Genomic DNA, 21,258 nt, shown 5'->3' with positions numbered 1-21,258 from the left:
GAAGCTAATGCCCAGAATGCTAGCACGGATGCTCGCGCGGATGGCGTCACCTGGCTAGCTGTGCAATTGGACATGCACGTCCGCCGGTCGCTGGCAAGGTAGAAGTTGGTGGGGCAGGCGCATTTGTAGCCCCCGCCGGGCGAGAGCAGGCACAGGTTGCTGCAGCCGCCGTTGTCCGTCTGGCACGGGTGATTACTCACTGGTCAAAAAAAATTACAGCATTTCCACAATCAGACGGATTTCGGAGAGAAGAAAAAAAGGACAGCAAAATTCTGGCGACTAGGTTGACCGCGTTACCCGGAGGCTGGCGATAGGGGTGGTAAATGTGGACATCCATTGGCCGATGCAGGGTGCTGATGAGGGTGGTCTTGTTGGTCCCCCGAGTCTTGTGAGCTCTGTTGATGGACTTGGTCTCCCAGTCAGTCCAGTAGATGTATTCCTCAAACAGCGTCATGGCGAAGATATGTGGGATGTCTTGGCTGAGAACTGCACAAAGAGTTTTTGGGCCAATGAGAAAGACTTGAATTGGAAATTATGGATTGAGTACCTAATGAAGTGTCCATGTTTCAATCTTTCAAGGGCTTACAACTTCATTGAGGACTTTAATTGTATAATAATTGCAGGAATTGACATTTTGCAGTTGCAGCAGATACTGTGGAGAATAAATCGAAAGCGAGTGGGCGCGCAGCAACCCGGCCGACGCTATATCTACACACGTTACGCAACGTTGGATGCGCCCGATTAGCTTTTATACTCTCAATGTGCTCTTTCTGCTCCGATGGACTTGGTCTGGCCCGCGCGAATGCTTTGCTTGTAAAATCCGCTTATGATCCATATCCGTCACGTTTATGGATGTCGAGCTAATCGTTAATCGAAAAGGGTGTCATCTGGCACGAAGAATAGTTTCACTATTTGCCCTGGCGTGACCTTTAGTACGTTCCGATCTCAATCCAAACAAAGCTGAAATGATCTCCTTCACGTTTGACCACCAAAGTGGTTTGCTTTCTCTCTCACAATCTCGTGCAGCAAGCGTACAAAGAAGAAGAACCTGTGTGTCTGCCGGTGCCGTCCAAACTGGCAAACTCGATGTAATCCTCCCTGGCGTCTGCCCAGTATATGCGGTCGTTGATAAAGTCCAAGGTCAGACCGTTGGGCCACGTGATCTTATCTTGTATCAGCACGCTCCTGTTGCTACCGTCCATCCCGATCCTCCCGATATGGGGGTTGTCGCCCCAGTCGGACCAGTACAGGTACCTAAACGCACAAAGCTGTCAATCATCCCGATCCGGATGAGAGCGACCGCTCACGGGTTCTCACCCGTAGCGCACATCCACTGCCACGGCGCGAGGTTCCTTCAACCCGCTGTTGACCAGCACCGTCCGGTAGGCTCCGTTCAGTTTGGACACTTCGATGGTGTCCCGGCCTTTGTCGCACCAGTACAAGTTTCCGCCCACCCAATCCACAGCCACGCCGTCCGGGTTGCTCAGAGAGGTCCGGTGAAGCACCTGCAAATATTTCTAATCACCCTACGGCCTTTTTTTTTTTTTTTCCCTTCTTCTTCCCGTTTCCCGACCTCCATGTTGCTGCCGTTCATCCGCATACGTCGGATCATGCTGCCCTGAGTGGTGACGTCGGTCCAGTAGATCATTTGCTCGGCGTAATGGAAGTCCAGCGCCACGGCGTTATTCAGTCCCTAAAACGTAGCGTGGTCACGAGTAAAGGAAATCGCAACAAGATCTCTTTTTCTTCTCTACCTGCTTGATAAGAGTGTAGTTGGAACCGTCCAGGTTGAGCTTTCGCAGGTAGTAGCGGTTAGCAAAGATCAAATAGGCCTCCTCCTCTGCACAAAGAAACATTTTAAAATCAAGACAAATAGCGACGTGAGTGGACTTGCCGCATGATTTACCTGATGTGGATTTACAGATGGTGGGATCGTTGGGGCTGAGTTCAAATCCATCCACGCAGAGACAGTGGAAGCTGCCGTGCGTGTTGATGCAGCGCTGAGTGCAAGGGTAGCTGGTGGTGCACTCGTCCACATCCACGCACGTCTTGCCGTCCCGCTTCAGCCGGAAACCGGGATGGCACCTGCACTGAATGTGCCGAGCGCACCAGACGGCTCTCAGGGATAAAGCATTGACGCAGCTGTGACCCCCCCCCCAACCCCATTGGTGAAAAAAATCGATTTCTATCGAATGCTGAGTAGTGATTCGATTGTGAAAGGATCGACTTTCCAATTCAAACCGTGACTTGTATCTCAAACCACATTTGAAATAATGAATGTAACGGCCATTGTGCTGCTCCCTTTGGTATGTGCGCCTTGGCCACCAGGGGGCAGTATAAGACGTATCCAGATACTACGCATGATTTAAAAAGCTGAAAAATGGCAAAGTTGAGCTGATTTTTTTTTTTTTAGCTTGGAGGCAGGTGCCTTGTGAATATATTTCGCAATCCAGCAGTCACTTTGGTTACCGAGTCAATACGATAAGCTGAGAAACAAAGGGTGTCACATGACTGCTCTCCTGCTTGCGTCAACAGCTAATTTACGCTGGGCTGGGCCATCAGCAGAGCGCAGGCAGCCACGCTTAACGATTTTCAAAAGGAGCTCTGACTGCAGCCTCGCTACTCCAAACATGAAAGTTCACGCTCAGTTCAAGCTGTTCTTGACGCGCCTCCTACTCTCAGGAAGGAGAGCCAAAACCAGTTGAGGTCTTGCGCAAGCACACGTTTGGAGCGGGGGAACCGCATTCATGAAATATTCTCAGCGTACAGACCTTGTAGCCGATCTTGACGTCATCGCAGAGTTGCGAGCAGCCGCTCAGTTTACTGTTGAGACACTCGTTGATGAAGCAGTTGAGTTCGTCGGAGCCGTCCCCGCAGTCGTCGTTGCGGTCGCACAGCAGAGTCTCGTTCAAGCAATTTCCGTTGCGGCACGTGAAGGCCGATTCGTTGCACGTCCTCTCTGGAATCACAAGCGGGTCAAAAACCATTTGAACCGGCGGCAGATGTGAACGAACTGAGTATTTTCAATTGTTGACGAGTGAGAATTGCGACCTGAGTCGGTGCAGCGCGGGTTCTTGGGAGCTTCATCGGAGTGATCTTGACAGTCAAACTCGCCGTCGCACTCCCATTTTTTCTGATTGAGGCAGCGGCCGTTGGCGCAGCGGAACTCGTCGGGGCCGCACGTCGGATATTCTGCCAGGGAAAACAAAAGTGAGGCCGCCGATCCCGAGCGGCTGAAGATTTCCCGCATCGACTCTCTCACCGCATTCGGGAGACTCGTCGGAGCCGTCGGCGCAGTCGGTGTCGTGGTCGCACACAAAGTGCTTGGGAACGCACTGCCTGTTCTGGCACATGAACTCGTTGTCGTCACACGTGCCGTTGGTGTGCACTGTCGCGGGAAAGGGAGATGGTTTCACGAGATCGAACCCAGACGGCTCGGCGTACGGCGTCCGACTCACGGCATCCGGCCTTGACGCTCTCGTCGGCTCCGTCGGGACAGTCCTTGTCTCCGTCGCACTTCCAGCGCTGCTGCACGCACGTGTGCGTGCCGGGACACTGGAAGGCTTCGGGGCTGCACGTCTTGGATTCTGCGGTCACGGAAACAAACAAGTCAATCTGTTGGAATGACATTCTTCGGTTTGCACGGACATGTTTGCGCTCGAATCAAATCGTGGCTCAAGAGATGCTCGCAACCGAACGGTGGGCTTACCGCATTTGGCCTCGTCCGTTCCGTCGCCGCAGTCGTCGTCACCGTCGCACACCCAATGGCTGGAAATGCAGCGGTGGTTTCCACATTCAAACTGGCTGGATGTGCAAAATTTGTCTGAAAAAAAAAGAAAAAAAAGAAAATGAAATTAATTATACAATATAAATTGAAATGAAATTAATTATACAATATAAATTTATTAATTATACAATATGAATGATATAATATAATTATTAATATAAATATATTATATTAATTATAACTATATTATGGATGTGCAAAATTTGTCTGAAAAAAAATCAGGAAAATCAAATTAATTATACAATATAAATTAATTAATTATACAATATGAATGATATAATATAATTATTAATATAAATATATTATATTAATTATAACTATATTATGGATGTGCAAAATTTGTCTGAAAAAAAATCAGGAAAATCAAATTAATTATACAATATAAATTGAAATGAAATTAATTATACAATATAAATTAATTAATTATACAATATGAATGATATAATTATTAATATAAATATATTATATTAATTATAACTATAGTTTGTCTGAAAAAAAATCATGAAAATCAAATTAATTATACAATATAAATGATATCATATAATCATTAATATAAATATATTGTATTCATTATAAATTTATTATTATGATAATATATATCTATTATGATCAGGAGTGTTCCTAATATTTTGCACGGCCGTTGTCCAGGCAAGCCTGACCGCAGTGAGTCTCGTCCGCTCCGTTCTCGCAGTCGTTTTCTTTGTCACAAGTCCAGCTCATGGGGATGCAGCGGCCGCTCGGGCAAGCAAAGAAGTTGACCGGACATTTCAGCTTGCGTTTATCTGCAAGTGCAGAAAAAGAAGTCAAAAGCCAGCGTGGGCATAAAAAAAAAAAAAGCGGAGTGGGTGGGCACCCACCCGGGCAGTTCCTCTCGTCGGAGAAGTCGCCGCAGTCGTTGTTGCCGTCGCACAGCCACGCCGGAAGATAGCAGAGGGTGGTTTTCTCGCAGCTCTGGAAGGAAGCGCCTTTCACGCCCAGCCGGAAGAAGCGCGAGCAGTCGGTGGCCTCTGAACGGGAACGAGAGAAAATGGCACCGCTTTCCGTTGGATCGTCGGCGTGTCATCCGAGCGGCTTTCTCACGGCAGTTCATTTCATCGCTGGCGTCCTCGCAGTTGACCACCTGGTCGCAGCGGCTGAAGTTGGAGATGCAGCTGCCGTCTTTGCACTGGAACTCGCCGGCTTTGCACAGGGTCACTGCAAACGGCGGCAAAATGGATTAACTTCCTCATCTCAAAAAAGAAACAAAAAAAAAAACATGATGACGACTTACCGTTGCAAGGCATTTCATCCGAGTGGTCGCCGCAGTCGTCTGTGCCGTCACACCAGAACTGGTGACCGATGCAGCGACCGTTCATGCAGCGCCTGTAGCCCTTCTTACAAATACGATTGGCTGGAGGGCAGAAAACAGATTCTGATTCCAAGTTTATATCACAAGATTTTTTTTTTTTTTTTTTTTTTCTTTTTTGTTTTTCAATGCGCAGCTTTTGGGTAAGGACTCTCCTGCCGGAAAAGTCTTTGACTTTTGTGAAGCATTTTATAAACGATTCAAAATTGAATCACTGCAGCATTTTATGAACGATTCGAAATTGAATCACTTCAGCGTTTTATAAACGATTCAAAATTGAATCACTTCAGCATTTTATGAACGATTCAAAATTGAATCACTTCAGCGTTTTATAAACGATTCAAAATTGAATCACTTCAGCATTAAATCTGATTGCTGCTACCGCTAATTACATAACAGCAAACCTAATGTATTTTCCTCTAATTAACTACATGAGAAAAATGGTTGTATTTAAATTTAATATAAAATAAAGTAAAATAAGATAAGATAAAATAATAATATTAAGTGTAATATATTTAAATATAAATTTTGGCACGTAACTTCCAGTTCTAGTATCAAGGACGGTCGGTCAGCCAGCAAACACGAATTCACTCAGAATTGAATTTGCGTTTTTTCCGTTTTGGAAGTCAAACAGCGAGACTTCTCAAAATAAATCAAAAGGCTGAAACTATCTCCCCGAGTGTTCCTTCTTCACTAAATGCTAAAAAACTTTGCGCTCACCGCAGTATGACTGCTTCTCATCCGACTTGTCCTTGCAGTGGGCCATGCCGTCACAGGTCAGACTGTAGTTAATGCAGTCGCCGTTCCCGCACTCAAAGTTGTCCACGCTCCCGCAAGTCACATTCAGCGCTCCTGAGGTGCAAAACACTTTTCATCACTCAAGCCGCATTTGCCTTCCACGCCAGCCGGCTTCTCCGTTCCCCTTACGGGAGCAGGTGTTGTCTTCCAGAAGTCGTCTGTCTCCGCGGCAACTGCAGTTCACCCTCCCGTCAGACGTGGGCAGGCACAGGTCTTGGCAGCCTCCGTTATTTGTGCGGCAAGGGGAGAACTCACCTGATGCGAGCGGGCGGGAGGACGCGGAGTTATCGCTCGGCGGAGGGAAAGACGTCGGCGAATTGCGGACTCACAGCTGTTGGTGTCGTTGGCCACGGCGACGATTCCCATTGGCTGCTGCGGGATGTCGGCCCGGAGCACTTTCATGTCGCCGCCTGTGTACTTGTCGGCTCGAAGGACCGCCCTCCTCACCCAATCCGTCCAGAAGATGAAGTCCCCGTACACGGCCAGGCCGAACGGATGCACGGGCTCGTTCTTCAACAAAACCTAAAAAGGAACGCCGGATCAGAACGGATTTCTCTTCTTACCTCGGCGGGAAAGCTTACGTATCGGCTGCTCCCGTCGTATTCGCAGCGCTCGATCTTGTCCAAAGTAGCGTCGGAGAAGTAGAGCTTCTCGGCTCGGTGATCGATGGCCAGGCCGTTGGGAGTTTTTATATCGCTGCCGATGATAGCCAGCACGTTGGCGCCGTTCAAGGAAGCCCTCATGATGCTTGGAGTCTGCTCGTTCCAGTTCGTCCAGAACATCAGACTGTGGAGAGAAACACAAAAGGAGCTGGAGACGGAGCCTGGATTTGGACTGGGCCACGTTTGGATCTGAATGACTCACTCCTGACACTCATCCAGCACAAAGGCTCGGGGGTGGTCTTCTCCAGACATGGTGACCACCGTGTTGCGGTTGTAGGCCACAGAGCGGCTCTGGTCCACAGTGTGGCGAGTGATGGTGGAGGTGGTGTAACTGGTCCAGTAGAGCGTATCCCAACCGCGGTGGTACGCCAGGCCCTCCACTGAACCTACATCTGTGGAAGACAAGGAGGAGGTGAAGCAGTTGTGGAGCTGTCAAGAAGAAGAAGCTATGCTTTGGTTTGACTTTTGTCCTTCTTTCTTTAACATTCTGAAATTCTATGGCAGCTGTTTTCAACATATGGTCAAGAGCTGAAGATCAAGCCATGACAATGTCCAATATTTTCCCAAGTTGCTCCTTTGAAAACTGCTGACTGGCGGCCATGTTTTGAGAAAGCTCCCGCAATCACAGCAGCGGGTCCAGCACTTTCCCAACTTGATGAGCTCATGATTTTAGAGAGGGAGGGGGGAGCATATGCGCTCAACTTGGCGTGAGTCGTCCTGACACTTGATGGCCGAGCGCCCGGATCCAGCTCCCCGCGGATTCCCCGGATCATTCCAAGAGCTGGCACGGAACAGCTCGACAAGTCAGCCTTGGGGGGAAGGCCGAGTCAATGCAGCTGTTCGAGTCCACGTTGGCACTTTTTTTTTTCCACTCATCATTTCAGCGTCGCCGATTGTTTGCTCTGTGCGTAAAGTCAATAGAGCCTTTTGAGACATTTTGGTTGAACGAGCATCTGTTGCTGAATCCCAACTTGAGTCAATGCACTTAAAAGGAACAAACACTGATCGTTGCTCGTTTTATCCTCCCTGCTTGCACAATTGCTGACCGTATTACGTAACGTTGTCTCATGGATACTGTGCAAACAGAAAAAGTGGGAGAAACCTGCTCGAAGACCTTGACCACTCTGAGCAGAGCAATCCGGAGACTCAACAGACTCTCAGGATCGCTTTTGATTCCTTCGCTATTTTTCCAGCAGGATCTACAAACTGATTGGACCTCGAGTGGAAGTGATCGACTTTCAAGTGGAACGGTAAATCCGTTAAAGGAAGCTGAAATCGATACTAATATGGAGCACTGGCTCCCGGGGGATGATGAAGAACATGCCGACGCCATCGTCCAGGGTCTGCTGCTCCTCGTGGTCTTGCTTCGCCGTTTCAGAGCAAACATTCGGCAGCTTTGAGAGAAGGCTCTGGAAAAGCTTTCCAGCACCGAGGTGACCTTCTGAATGAAAGAGTGACCAGCTGCCCGTCGTCCAACGACCCAGCGGACGTGAACATGGAGATGTCGGGCCAGTATGGAAACAGCAGTGAAGTGGGACAAAGGAAGAGGGCAGAGGAGGCTGTGATTAAGGTCCTGGTGCCCATTCTGGATGGGTTGATCCTGGTGGCCGGCCTGCTGGGACAAATCCTGCTCATGGGAACCCTGAGAGGGCGCAAGGAGCGCCGGCCCCCGCACGGGACCGACACGCTGCTGCTGGCTCTGAGCGCCGCCGACTTGCTGCTGCTGCTCTGCCTGCCCTTCCACACGACGGCCATCGCCTTGGGCTTCTGGCCTTTCGGCAGCTTCCTGTGCAAAGGCGTCAGCTTCCTGGGCGTGGCCTGCTCCTCGGCGTCGGCTTTTACCTTGGCGGCGCTGGCCGTGACCCGTTACCTGACGCTGGTGCACCCAACCTGGGCCTTCCGCTCCCGGATGCACCGCCGCGTCAAAGCCACGGTGGCCCTGGTGTGGCTCCCCGCTTCGGCCTTGGCCGCGCCGCAGTTCGCCTTCCGCACGGTGACGGCGTCCAGAGCCGTGCACTGCTTCGCCTTTCTGTCCGACTTCAGCCAGCTGGTCTACAGCTTGGGGCTCTTCTTCTTTGGCTTCGCCCTCCCGCTGGGCGTGATCGTGCTGATGTACGGAAAGATCTACTGCTTTCTGCGCCGAGCGCGCTTGATGGGAAACGCCCCCCGGCTGGAGCGCTACCAAAAGCAGGTCACCCACACTTCGGCTCTCCTGGTCCTGGTCTTCACTCTCCTCTGGCTGCCCTCCTACGTGCTCATGTTCTCCTTCATCGGAAGAAGTATTCAGGGCTCCAAGGGTTACAACACAATCGCCGTTTTGGCCCGACTGCTGGCATCCTCCGTGGCGGTGGTGAACCCCGTCCTCTACGGGTTCATGTCGCAGAAGTTCAGAAGGGAGTTGCTGGAGCTGGGGCGGAAGCGCTGGACGTTTTGCAAAAACTCTCTAAGCGCTTGTCCTCACACGATGATGGGCGGGGACATGGTGCAGACCTTTGAGTTGGACACCGGAAACTGAATGAAGGAACCGCCGGACCGGCTGCAGAACTTTCTCCGCTGACCTTCTCACCATGTACTCAAAACATGATTAAACATGTTGACGGTGTGTGTCTGTGTTTAAAAGCAAACTACTTACTATCCACCACAATCTTGCGGTCGGTGCCGTCGTCGTTGATCTGCTGGATATTGCCGAAGTGAATGTCGCTGAAGAAGATACGGTTGGCGCCCTTCCCGCCGCCACCGTGGTAGTCAAAGCTCAGAGCGATGACGTTCTTCATATGGTCCGGGTCCTCAAAGGGCTTGATGGGCGCGTTTAAGTTAGTCTCATCCGAGAGGTGGATGCTCTTGAGAATGGTACGTTCCGAGTAGAGGAGGTAGCCGTCGTAATCGCGGCAGGCGCGGTTGTCCTCGGCTAGCATGCCGTGAGCGCAGGCGCAGGTGTGCTGTCCGTTGCCGCGGTAAAGGCAGAGTTGCTCGCAGTCGCCGTTGTTATGTTTGCAGATGTTGGTGCCTGGGGGGGGGACGGACAAACATTCATGGATCAAGTATCGAAGAGCCAGAATTTGGAGAGAATTTGAAACTTCTCCCACCTTGCTGCCGGGCCCTGTTGAACACTTTGATATCTTTCAGTTGGACGCCAATTCCGGTTCTGAGTTGGACGGCGTCGGTGGCGTTGTCTTTACTGCCTCGTTTAATGGAGCCGTTGGCGTGAGTCCTACGCAAAGCCACAAAAAAAAAACATCAAGCATGGAGTAGTTTCAGAGAGTATCTAAGATCTTGGGTCGTTGTGTAAGCAATGGCCGACCTGTCGCTCCAGTAGATGTACTCCTCAAAAACCGAAATGGCAAACATATCCATGTTGTTGTTGACCAGCACCAATTCTCGATTCTCTCCCGTCTCCAGGTCGATACGTTCAATCTTGTCAGTCCTGGCGTCGCACCAGTACAAGAGCCCCTCCTACACAAGCACGCGCCGTAATCACACCTTGTGTCCAAACGGCCATTGACGGGAGAAGTCGGATGTGCTCCTTACCGAGTAGTCGACGGAGATTCCATTGGGCCAACTGATGCTCGCGTTCACCAGGACCAACCTCTCGGAGCCGTCCAGACGAGAGCGTTCGATACGCGGGTACTGACCCCATTCTGTCCAGAAGAGATACCTGAACAAAGCAACACCTTGTTGACGTTCTGGCTTGAGGAGCAACTGGCAAGCGAGCAGCCTCACCCTTTGACCGGGTGGACGGTGATGGCTCGGGGCTTGTCCAGGCCCTGGGAAATCACCACATAGCGGAAGGAGCCGTTCAGCCTGGCCACCTCGATGACGTCGAAGCCCTGGTCCGTCCAGTAAATGTTTCCTGGAAGAGCAGTTACTGGCTTGGTCAATATCCATCTTTTGATGGAGAAAGCGCTAAAAAAAAAAAAAAAAAAAGGCAGACCTGCGATCCAGTCAACCGTAATCCCCTCCACTCTGCCGATGCCATTGGTCACCACGTCTTCTCGCCACGTTTGATCCCGCTTGGCCCTGCTGATGGTGCTCAGGCCCATGTCTACCCAGTAGATGGTGTCGTTCTCTGAAAAGGACCAGCTCAGGACTCAAGGCGGGCCTCGCTCGTGGTCACTCCGTCTGAGTCTCACTCACCGGCGTGGAAGTCGATGCCCACGGCCAGTGAGGTGCCGGATACTGGCACCAAGGCGTCAGATTTGTCGGCCGGGTCCAGCGGAATTCCTCGGATTCCCTCGTGGACCGAATAAAGCAGGAAAGAACCCATGCCTGCTCAGAGAGAGAACCTTGCTTCAGATTGCGGGACACGGCTAGCCAAAAAGCCTTGATGGCGCACGCTACCTTCACACGACTGCTGTCCTGTCTTCAGACTATATCCGGCCGTGCACATGCAGGCCCTGCTGGTCGGTGAGGTGGGAAGACACAGCTGGGAACAATCGCCGTTGTTGTTACTGCACAGATTGACGCTCGCTGAGGGGAAGAAAGATGATTGATAAGAAGCGGTGATGGGTCATCGTTGCAAAAAGGCGTAAACACCCGGTAAAAAAAAAATCCACGCCATTTGGAATGCTAATCCACCACTTTCCACGCCGGCTTTGCGTCTTACCTTTCTGTACGTCCTCATCGTAGATGGTCATGTGCATCATGGGAGAGGTGTTGTTTCTTAAAACCTTCCAGTTGCCGCCATCTTTTTTGTCGCAGGTTCCAATTTGGTCAGTGGCCTGGTCGGCCCACCACAGCTTGTCTCCTGCAGAGAGGGCGTGCTCAGGTTGGTGACGCCATCACGAGAAACTTTTGGACCATGCTCTTACCCATGATGGCCAAAGCGGTGGCCTTGCTGAGTTTTCCTTTAACGCCGTCCAAGATTTCCAGATTAGAGCCGTCCAGCCCGCAGCGATTAATGGTGCCGTTCCCTGAGCTGATCCAGTACAGCTGCTCTTTGTCATAGTCGATGGAGAGGCCTGGGTGAAAATACCAAGAGAAGAAAGTGCTACGCTCGATCCCATCTCATCATTTGGAGCTGTTAAGATCCAGTGGCGCTTACCAACTGGTCCCTTCTGGTTGACGAAGAGCAAAGTGTAGTTGGTGCCGTCCATATTGGACATGCTGATGTTGTCACCATCGGTCCAGTACAACTTCCTGCGGGCAGACGGACAAAAGATCTCACACTTTGCACTCAACGGTAAAGATAACTCGGAGTACGGTTCGTACCTCGGTTTTCGGGACAGTTTTTTTGTACGCACAGAAAACACTTTTTTTTTCGATTGAAAAAATTCTTTATTTTGCTTATCAGCAGAATTTTATTTTGAAATCTGGGATTAACGGAATTAAAAGTGATTTCAAGACTTTAAATCCTAACCTTAGTTTGAAACCCTAATTTAATTTGAAACCTTAACCCCAGGTTGAAGAGCTTGCTTGCTTGCCTGCTCTATTTATTTATTTATTTATTTATTTATTTATTTATTTATTTATTTATTTATTTATTTATTTATTTCAGGAATTTTAAAAAATATATTTATTTATTTATGTTTTTATGCATTTGTGTATTTATTTATGTATTTATTTATTTATTGTTTATTTGTGTATTTATTTATTTATTTATTTATTTATTTATTTATTTATTTATTTATTTATAAGTGAGGGGAACTTGGTCAAAAAGCAAGAGGGGAAAACTCACCCTAGTTGAGGATGCAGCACCAGACAATGAGGCTTGTCCAAACCATGGATGACAGCATTCTTAAAAGAACCGTCCAGTCGGGCCACGTTGATCTGCTTCTTATTGGCGTCGTAGCTGGTCCAGAAAAGGTTCCTGGACACCCAGTCCACCGCCAGCCCGTGAGCGTCCGGAAGGTCTGACCAAATTGCACACAAGCGTTAGATGAGCATGGGAAAGGTGTTCAAACATTCCCGGAAGTCATCTTACCCGCAGAGACGACCGTTTCCACGCCGGTGCCGTTGATGAAGGCCCGTTTGATGGTCTGCGTTCGCACGTCCGACCAGTAGATGCGATGCTCCACCGCATCGTAGTCCACCGCCGTCACGTTGTCGATGTCGGGCACGGTGAAGGAGATGATGTAGTTGTAGTAGGGGTTGTCGATGTCCACGCCCCGGATCTCGATCTGACGTGCGTAAAGAAGGAACTTGCGCGACTCTGCAAAGTGAGGAGGACATTTTGGTGACTGAAAGATCACACAAAAGTGGAGCTCAGTTTCAAAACATCTGCTTGCTTTCAACTCTCCAATCTTCGTTTACCTTTGCAGGTGCGTTTGTCAGCTTGCAGCTTCATGAGATGAGGACAGGCACAGGAGAACGTTTGGTTGAAGTTGATGAGACAGAGGTGGGAGCAAGGGCCTTTGCCGTCACTGGTGGCGGCACACGGGTTGGGAGCTGTGCAGCAACACATTGGCATCATAAAAGCAACAAAAAAAAAAAGCAAGGAGGCAACCAAATCAGGAGTGAAGGACCTACCCTGGGGTTGCCTGGACGGGTGATAGACCTGCAAGTCGAAAGGCTGCGTGTTGGTGCGCTGGACCACCGTCACGTTGTGGCCCGTCCACTTGTTGGCTTTGGCGAGGGTGTTGGTCCTCCAGTCAGTCCAGTAAACTTCGCCTCCATACATGGTGACGGCAAAAGGGTGGGACAGATACTCGTGACCCCGCAACACCTCGATCAGCCCCGACCCGTCATACATAGCTGAGTAGATGGCGTCTGATCTGCGAGAGCCATGATGAAAGTTTTTGGACAGCCGGTGAGTCACGCTAGCTGCGTAGCGGCTACGGCTAACAAATCGCTACCTGGCGTCGATCCAGACGATGCGTCTCTCCATGTAATCGACGGTGAGGCCGTTGGGCCAGCCGCCGCTGCCCGTTTCCCGGTGGATGGTGCGTCTGCCCTCGCCGCTCATGGACGCCGCCTCGATCCTGGGCAGGCTGGCGTCCCAGTCGGTCCAAAAGAGAATTCTGACGACACACACGAAACGACGCACGTGAGTCTCCAGCGTCAGGTGAGCGTTCCCGACCCGATCTGCTTTACCCGTCTCGTGGGTCCAGAGCGATAGCTCGGGGGTGCTCCACTTCCCCGGCCAGCAGCGTGGTTCTCATGGTCCCGTCTAGTTTGGCCACCTCGATCTGGTCCAAATTGCTCTCCACCCAGTAGATATTTCCCGCAATCCAGTCCACGGCCAGGCCCTCGGGAGTGGCCAGCCCGTACTGGATCACCACTTCAAAGCTGGTCAGAGCTACACAACGACGCACAAGCACAACAAAATATTTGATGCTCCTACAGCGTGACCTTGATTCCAGATAAGAGAACATCGTGGAGGTTTCATTTTGAAAATTCAACTTTGCCCGGCAGCTCACCTCCGTTGTCCGACAGTTTCCCGCGGTAGATCTTGTCCTCCACCACGTCGGTCCAGTACAATGTGCTTTGGTTGAGATGAAAGTCCAGCGCGATGGTGTTCCGAAGACCCGGCACCAGCACGCTGAACTCGCCCTTGTGAAGGTCAATCCTTCGGATCTCGTGGCGGTTGGAAAAGATGATGAAAGGTTTGAAGGGATCTGAGGAGGATGGAAAGGTCAATATAAGCGCTTTCACGTCCTGCCCCACCTTGGTTTGTCCTCCTCACCGCTGCTTTTGCAGCTCTCCATGTCAGCCTCCAGCTCCCAGCCCTTGTAGCAGGAGCACTTGACGCTGGATTTTTCCTGATGGCATTTTTGACTACATTTCAGATGTTTGGCACAGAAGCTCTGGATCTGGCAGGTTTTGTTGTCGGCTCCGAGCTCCATGCCCAGCGGACAGGAACACATGAAGCCTTCGCCCGGAATGATGCTGCAGTTGTGACTGCAGCCGCCGTTGTCCAGCGAACACAAATCTGCACGACGCAAACATCAACGGGAGTCTCGGGACGGCATTTTTTAGAAGGCGATCGAATCCAGACTGGCGTACCGCAAAGCTTCTCGTCGGAGCCATCGGGACAGTCGTCGGTGCCGTCGCACAGCTTCTCGGCGGGAAGGCAGATGGAGTCGTTGGTGGCGCATACGTGGTGAGACAACTTGCACACCAGCGCGTCGCAGTTGACCTCGTCCGAGTTGTCCTCGCAGTCGCTGTCGCCGTCGCACACCCAGGCCTTGCTGATGCAGCGAGCTGACGACGTCGGAAAGATCGGCTAAAGCTTCGCTAGCTAGCGCAAAAACGGCTAGCTTGCCGCGTCGTCCTCACCCGAATCCTTGCAGCTGAACTTGACGGCCGGGTCGCACATGTGCGTGACGCCCTCGCAGTTGCTCTCGTCGCTGTGGTCCATGCAGTCGGTGTCGCCGTCGCAGCGCCACCTCATGGGGATGCACAAACCGTCCATGCGACACTGGAACTCGTCCACGTGGCAGCCACCCGGTGGACGAGTTGCTGCGCACACAAATGGGAGGGAGTTGACCCCAAAAATTAAGAGTCAGAGTTGGTGATGAAAACCACGTTTAAGGCGATCACGGAAACATAGAGGATGATCATTTGAATGGCCTCGAGAAAAGAGGCGGGGCCTAAAGTTGTTTTACCCAGAAGCAGTGTTGTTTTTGTGCAATCCTGCAAACAAACACTGACAAGACTGAAGAAGACATTTTGCTAAGATGGGGCAGATCACAGCAGTGACCACGGGCGTCATTTTGTTGATCTGATGCGGTCAACCGCCCAAGCCGACGGCGGCGGCTTGCCAAGGCAAACGACAATAGCGCACAGTTCTCTGATTGATGTCCCAAGAGGCAGAAGGGGCGGCCACACAATGACAGAGGTCAGCATTTGGCACGCGTTCAGCAGGCCACCTTAGGCCACAGCCAGATTTGGGAGGGGGGGGTGCTGCTTTCGCACTTTCGCTTCTGCTAATGACATCAGGAGGCAGATTGCTCATCAAGCCAACAGGTCACGCTGAGTGGTGTTTACTCCTTGCTGGGTTCTGACAGCACTTGGCTGGGATCCAGCACGGATTATGAAAACGCCGCTTCCAAAAACCGGCCAACGCGGATCTGAAAATGCTAAACATCTGTCGCAAAAGGTTCGCATCGTTAGCCAAGCGCGGAACACAAGCGCTAAGCGGAACTGCTAAAAAGGAAGTGAAAGGTCGATGTGGTGTCAATTGATTCGGGGAATTTTGACTTTGCTGACAAAGCAAAAAATCAAAGTTGCACTCGCGACTGAGCCATCTCATTCAAAAAGGAAGATAAACTCGCACGCTCGTCACCTTGATTGGTGCAGTTGGCGTGCGTTTCGTCACTGTAGTCGCCGCAGTCGTTATCGCCGTCGCAGGTCCAATATTCCGGGATGCATCGGCCGCTGTTGCATTTAAACTGCACGCTGGAGCAAGAATGACTGCAGCCCGCCTCGTCGCTGTTGTCGCCGCAGTCGTTGTCTGGACACACGAGAGACGGACGGCGGCCAGGCTCGATGGACGCAGCGGCTCCGAGTTGTCGTGTCGTCGAGTCGGCTCGGCTCGTTGCTCACCGTTGTCGCAGCGCCAGTTGATGTTGATGCAGCGACCGTTGGCGCAGGTGAACTGGGTGAGCGGGAAGCACGTGGGATAGGCTGGGGAAGACAGAGAGGGGCGGGGTCAAACCCAGCGAGGGCGAGGCCACGCCGGCGAAGCGTACCGCATGAGTCGGGCTCGTCCGAGCGGTCCCCGCAGTCGTTGTCCAGGTCGCACTTCCAGGAGACGGGGATGCAACGGCCGCTGGCGCAAGGGTACTGATTTGGAGGGCACGTGCGGGCTGCAAAGTGGAAAACGTATTTCAGCAACAGCCCACGCCACCTCGGTTTCGACTCATGAGCAACGAGTGCTGCCATTTTGTCATGAGTGTAATACGCCGGCACACATACCAGAACACGTGATGTTGGATTCGTCCTCGTCGTTGCCGCAGTCGTTGTCGCCGTCGCATAGCCATCGCGTAGGGATGCAGCGGTTATTCTCGCACTTAAAGCGGTCCGTCGGACACGTGTGTTGGTCTTGTGGGAGACATCACGAGCGCCGTCAGTAAAAACAAAAGATCTTTCGGGTGACCTTTCCAAAAAAGCCAGCATGACCTTGACGGGCAGATTTTTTTTGGAGGGCGCATGCTTCAATATTTCAGCTCTTTGTGCCCAACTTGATCTCCAAAAACAGAGGTGCAGCTAGTGCTCGTTCGTTTTTAGCAAAGCGATTGTGCTTCTCCCCGCGTTGCCGGGTAACGGAGGGCCGGAAGACTCACGGCAAAGCTCGGGAGCCTCGTCGCTGTTGTCCAGACAATCGTTGTCGCCGTCGCACTTCCAGCGCTCTTGGATGCAGCGGTTGTTGTTGCAGACAAACTCTCCGGGCTGGCACTGCGGCGGCGGCACGTAGGAGGGGTTGCCTGCGGGACGGCCACAACAGTTCACACAATAGCCCGCTGCCCACATTTTTTTTTTTGCAGGATGCCCTCCTACACATCTGGCAACTATCCGGAAAAACTATCTTGGGTAGTTTGTGGGTGCGAAGTAAAATCGACATTCCGCCCCCTGCTGCGTGATTCATTTTCCAATAAGATCCACATTGAGCTTTTGCACGAAAAAAAAAAAAACTCCAACAAATCTTCTCGCTAAAGCTGTGAGGGCAACACAAGGCCTCGGATCTTACCTTTGCAGGTGACGTTATCCACGTCCAGGATTTGCTCATCGGCGCAGCCGCAGGACCGGCCGTTGGGGATGGCCAGGCACAGGCTGCCGCATCCCCCGTTCATGGTTCGGCACAGATTGGTACCTTTGCCAGAAACAAGAAACGTTAGCCGTGATCTGAATGCCGAGTCGGGAACGGCGAGGTACCTTGCTGCTGGTGAGCGTCGTACACCCGAATCTCAAAGATGGGCGGCCGTTCGTTCCGGAGCAGCGTGACCGTCTTAGTGACTTGGTCCAGTTTGTAGATGCTCCCGCCGCGATACTCGTTCCAAAAGAGGAATTGTTTATAGTGGCACAAGCCAAAGGCGTGATTTAGCTCCTGGCCTTCGTACACCACCTGTTCAATCAGAAACCACAGATGGAGGACCACGCTGCAACAAGAACATGGGGAGATACCAACCTTCCGTTCCGTGGTGTTGAGGTACACCATCTCGATCCGGTCGTAGTAAGCGTCGACCCAGTACAAGATTCCCTGAGGAATGTCCAGGCTGAGGCCGTTGGGCCACAGCACCGTCTTGCTGGTCAGAAAGACTTGATGATTGGATCCATCCATCCAGGCCTTCTTGATCTTCCCTCTGTTACTCTCAGTTGGATCCTCCTCCCAGTCGGTCCAGTACATCCACCTGACAAATGAACTCATTCACTGCCAACCCAGTTTATATCTTTGACGTATAGAAGCGTCACTGGTAAAAGTTAAAAGCCAGATGAAATGCTATTAGAAGAAAATGGTCTCACCCGTTGAGGGGGTCCACCACGATGGCACGCGGGTGGCTCATCTTGCCTTCGATCAGAGTCTTACGAGTCTGAGAAGCCTTTTCCAGTCTGGCCACGCTGATGGTCTTCTTCGGCCCGTCGTCGGTCCAGTAGAGATTGCCTCCCATCCAGTCCACGGCCAGCCCCTCCACCGTGTGGATACCTGCCGGAAAAATGTGGAGTTAGTCGGCCAGGCCTTGAAAAGCAGCATAGGATCTCCTCACCGTCTTTCAGTATGGTGTCTCTCTCGGTCCCGTCTATCTTCTGTCGCCCGATGATGTAGCTGGTGGCGTCGGCGAAGTAGATGAATTCGCTGGCGGCGTGAAAATCCAAAGCTCGAGGGTTCATCAGGTTCTCGATGGGGATCATGTACTCGTCGGGCACTTTTGCGTTCATATCCATGCCCCTGATGATGCCGGGTCGACCCTTCCCGTATACCAGGAAGAGCTCGTGGTCTGGTTCTAGAGAAGGAAGTGGTGTCAGCGCAATGGCGACTGGACCAGTTCGTCCGTCCGTCACTTACTTTTACAAGACTTGCCATCGTTGCCCAGGCTGAAGCCAAAACGGCAGCGGCAAGTCCGCGTCTTGTGGCTGTTCCCCAGCAGACAGATATCGGAGCAGCCGCCGGCTTTGCCGAACTGGTCCAAGGCGCAAGCGTGGCTCCGCACTGTCAACACACAACGCAAAGCGGAATGTCCAATCGAATGCAGGAGTGAAGAAATCCAATGGGGTCCAGCGAATTATCCACGTGGGTACCTCGAGGTTGGCGCCGCTGGTGGTACACGTGCAACGCGGCGCCGCGGTCCACCCGCGTCACCACCTGGAAGTCGGTGTTGTTGAAGCGGTTGACTCGGATCACGCTGGTCTTGGGGTTGAGGTTGCCTTCGTCCGAGTTGGTGGCGTACAAGTAGTTCTCAAAGACAGTCAACCCGTACAGGTGCTCGATCTGAAACGCCATCGTACCAGGCATTCAGCATAGGCAGTGGACTCGGAACCAAAGATGACTTATTTCAACTAGATCGGAGGGTTGGGTTGTGACCCGGGAATCATTTGTGGAAACATTCAGGGACGGAGATGCCATTGGTGCTTGGTCATCTGTGCTTGTGCCAACATTGGGAGCTCACCAGAAGACCCTGAATGATGCTGTGTCTGTTCTTGCCCTCATAGTCCACCACTTCGATGTAGTCCAGGTAGGCGTCAGCCCAGTACACCAACCGGTTGACCAGGTCCAGAGTGATGCCGTGGGGGAAGACGATCTTACTGTCCACCAGCTTTGTGCGGTTCTGACCGTCCATGTCGCAACGCTCCACCCTCGGCGTGGAGCCGTAGTCTGTGAAGAAAACCTTTCTGCAACCAGAGGAGGAAAAAAAAGGAAGTGAGTCAGAGTTTCAGGATGATCAAAATGAGGAAGCCACACTTTCATGACTTCGAAATCATGTCGGATCAGCACTTTTGCTCATGGCGGCATTTTGGTGAGTGGTGACGCACCCCATGGCCGGGTCCAAGGCGATGCCTTTTGGGTTGTACAGTTCTTGGTCCAGCAGCGTCACGCACGTCTGGCCGTTCTTGTTGCAGACAAACACCCAGTCGTCCACATCGTCCACAAAGTAGAAGTTTCCCGTCAACCAGTCGATAGCCATCTGCTCTACGTCTGAAGAAGGTGCACACACACAAATCCAATGATCCAAATCAATCGGTAACATTGCTCAAGTCAAAACTTTCCCGCTGCTCTTTGCACTTTTCAAAACCACTTCCAGTTAATCAACCATCATGACTTAGGTCTTGCGAAACAGTTCCTATTTTTATCCTATTTTTAAATCCTGAGCCAGCTGGAATGTGCTCGGAATTTGGATTATTGCCATGCGGCACTTTTATTTCAATCCCACGAGGAGGGATTAAAAAAAAAAAAAATGGCTCGCTCACTTGGTCACCAAGAACATCGAGTGACCTGAAGTTACGTCAACCACCTCAAGAACTGTTCTCATCTTGCAACATAGAGGAACATCGCGTGCTGCCTCAGCTAAATTCCACGTCTCACTTTCGCTCAGCGGGAGCAAAGTTGGACTTTGTGTGAACAAATATTCCGCCGAGCATCGACAGGAACGTCAAAGTGGAATTAAATCGCATCAGACACCATCTGGGCCTAATCTCCCCCCCCCCGCATCATGCAGCACATTTGAACTGGAGGAGAACACGACTATTGACGGGTCGGCATTAAGGCGTGGCAGCCGTCCATCTGTGCAGGGTGAATTTATGACGACTGCGCTGAAAATCCTGGCACATCTCCAATCCTGAAATCATTGAGGGAGGGGTGTCTTCCACTTGAAAATAAGTGAAAACACGCAAGACGATAAAAGAAACCCGCGACAAAACACACCCGGGAAAAAGGGGGGGCATGTCATGACGCCAAGCAGAACATTACACAGACGCTATTGCGCAAACTACAACCGATAATTCCGGAAAGCCATTTATCGTCTTCTCCGGAGACGTTCATTCATTCACTTTTTTGCACAAACTCTGCCTGCGGGCCAAAGTGAGCAGCCGAGGCATCATCCGCCACGCTCTCCGAGGCGCCCGTAAATCAGCTTGTGTGTGAGCTCCGCAGCTTCATGTTGACCGCATCTCCATAAAGACGTCGCCGAGTTTTGCCCGCTAGATGTTTTGGAGCGCAGACGCATGGAAATGGTTATCGGCGCGTCTGGACAGCAGACGGCCGTCGGAATGAATCGCTTTAATTCGTACGTTGGTTGAAGCTGAAGATTTTCAGGGATGGAAGGAGAAGTCTGGTGAAGAATTCCTGGGATTGTTTTCTAGGGGGCTCCGCTGGAAGCAACGGATCGGGCCTCACGGGGTGTCGAAATCATTCCGCATTATACTCATCGACAATTTACAATTTTAGTCATGAGATAAATTCGATGCACAATTTGTCTTTGCCGGCCGCATAAAATGATCCGATGGGCCGGATCTGGCCCCCGGGCCTCGAGTTTGACCCCCGAGAAATAAAAGGTAATATTTTACCGGGTCCTGCTCCAGCGACTCACAGGTATTTGGGTCAGTGTGACTGAACGCGACGGCTGCTCAGGCCCGCCGACGTACTTTTGATATTTCACACTGACACGCGGGAGAACCTTCAAAGCCCGTCTCCACCAATGGAATTTGAGTATTGCGTCAGCGCCGCTACTCACGGTGGAGCGTGATGGAAATGTTGATGGTGCGGACGTTAGTGACGCTTTTGAGGTCGGGGATGT

The 21,258-nt window shown here is 51.5% G+C and overlaps 2 protein-coding genes across 3 annotated transcripts in view; one reads left to right on the top strand and one right to left on the bottom strand.

Moving 5' to 3' along the window:
• LOC125989412 (low-density lipoprotein receptor-related protein 1) overlaps positions 1–21,258 on the bottom strand; it is a 45,913-nt gene that overhangs the window by 9,680 nt on the left and 14,975 nt on the right. For both annotated transcript variants that reach the window (XM_049755772.1, XM_049755773.1), the window contains exons 6-62: positions 21,196–21,258; positions 19,499–19,661; positions 19,135–19,357; positions 18,767–18,956; positions 18,534–18,677; positions 18,235–18,471; positions 17,993–18,173; positions 17,658–17,880; positions 17,405–17,594; positions 17,220–17,342; positions 16,816–16,956; positions 16,448–16,573; positions 16,222–16,338; positions 16,076–16,156; positions 15,816–15,983; positions 14,807–14,989; positions 14,534–14,731; positions 14,214–14,459; positions 13,948–14,145; positions 13,622–13,826; positions 13,384–13,548; positions 13,058–13,302; positions 12,842–12,976; positions 12,513–12,740; positions 12,267–12,441; positions 11,634–11,728; positions 11,401–11,550; positions 11,196–11,336; positions 10,931–11,059; positions 10,727–10,858; positions 10,524–10,658; positions 10,313–10,442; positions 10,121–10,247; positions 9,894–10,045; positions 9,679–9,803; positions 9,225–9,599; positions 6,795–6,984; positions 6,512–6,716; positions 6,260–6,452; positions 6,060–6,185; positions 5,853–5,984; positions 5,058–5,177; positions 4,868–4,981; positions 4,645–4,794; positions 4,447–4,569; positions 3,710–3,823; positions 3,459–3,587; positions 3,263–3,388; positions 3,052–3,192; positions 2,772–2,959; positions 1,907–2,090; positions 1,755–1,840; positions 1,574–1,693; positions 1,318–1,505; positions 1,049–1,254; positions 298–486; positions 51–199 (exon numbers count right to left, since the gene is read on the bottom strand). The exon at positions 21,196–21,258 is cut by the window's right edge and continues 198 nt beyond it. In XM_049755772.1, coding sequence (XP_049611729.1) covers positions 51–199; positions 298–486; positions 1,049–1,254; positions 1,318–1,505; positions 1,574–1,693; positions 1,755–1,840; positions 1,907–2,090; positions 2,772–2,959; positions 3,052–3,192; positions 3,263–3,388; positions 3,459–3,587; positions 3,710–3,823; positions 4,447–4,569; positions 4,645–4,794; positions 4,868–4,981; positions 5,058–5,177; positions 5,853–5,984; positions 6,060–6,185; positions 6,260–6,452; positions 6,512–6,716; positions 6,795–6,984; positions 9,225–9,599; positions 9,679–9,803; positions 9,894–10,045; positions 10,121–10,247; positions 10,313–10,442; positions 10,524–10,658; positions 10,727–10,858; positions 10,931–11,059; positions 11,196–11,336; positions 11,401–11,550; positions 11,634–11,728; positions 12,267–12,441; positions 12,513–12,740; positions 12,842–12,976; positions 13,058–13,302; positions 13,384–13,548; positions 13,622–13,826; positions 13,948–14,145; positions 14,214–14,459; positions 14,534–14,731; positions 14,807–14,989; positions 15,816–15,983; positions 16,076–16,156; positions 16,222–16,338; positions 16,448–16,573; positions 16,816–16,956; positions 17,220–17,342; positions 17,405–17,594; positions 17,658–17,880; positions 17,993–18,173; positions 18,235–18,471; positions 18,534–18,677; positions 18,767–18,956; positions 19,135–19,357; positions 19,499–19,661; positions 21,196–21,258 — 9,212 coding nt within the window. The remainder of the gene's footprint in view (positions 1–50; positions 200–297; positions 487–1,048; positions 1,255–1,317; positions 1,506–1,573; positions 1,694–1,754; positions 1,841–1,906; positions 2,091–2,771; positions 2,960–3,051; positions 3,193–3,262; positions 3,389–3,458; positions 3,588–3,709; positions 3,824–4,446; positions 4,570–4,644; positions 4,795–4,867; positions 4,982–5,057; positions 5,178–5,852; positions 5,985–6,059; positions 6,186–6,259; positions 6,453–6,511; positions 6,717–6,794; positions 6,985–9,224; positions 9,600–9,678; positions 9,804–9,893; positions 10,046–10,120; positions 10,248–10,312; positions 10,443–10,523; positions 10,659–10,726; positions 10,859–10,930; positions 11,060–11,195; positions 11,337–11,400; positions 11,551–11,633; positions 11,729–12,266; positions 12,442–12,512; positions 12,741–12,841; positions 12,977–13,057; positions 13,303–13,383; positions 13,549–13,621; positions 13,827–13,947; positions 14,146–14,213; positions 14,460–14,533; positions 14,732–14,806; positions 14,990–15,815; positions 15,984–16,075; positions 16,157–16,221; positions 16,339–16,447; positions 16,574–16,815; positions 16,957–17,219; positions 17,343–17,404; positions 17,595–17,657; positions 17,881–17,992; positions 18,174–18,234; positions 18,472–18,533; positions 18,678–18,766; positions 18,957–19,134; positions 19,358–19,498; positions 19,662–21,195) is intronic.
• LOC125989415 (galanin receptor type 1) lies at positions 7,491–9,196 on the top strand. The gene has a single exon (XM_049755780.1). It carries the CDS (start codon positions 8,088–8,090, stop codon positions 9,105–9,107), a length of 1,020 nt encoding a protein of 339 aa, XP_049611737.1. The 5' UTR covers positions 7,491–8,087; the 3' UTR covers positions 9,108–9,196.

The sequence above is a fragment of the Syngnathus scovelli genome, chromosome 2 (genome assembly GCF_024217435.2).
Source record: "Syngnathus scovelli strain Florida chromosome 2, RoL_Ssco_1.2, whole genome shotgun sequence".
In the NCBI taxonomy this organism is placed as follows: Eukaryota; Metazoa; Chordata; class Actinopteri; order Syngnathiformes; family Syngnathidae; genus Syngnathus; species Syngnathus scovelli.
The sequence above is the reverse complement of the archived record's forward strand: the minus strand, read 5'-3'. Positions and strand labels throughout refer to the sequence as shown.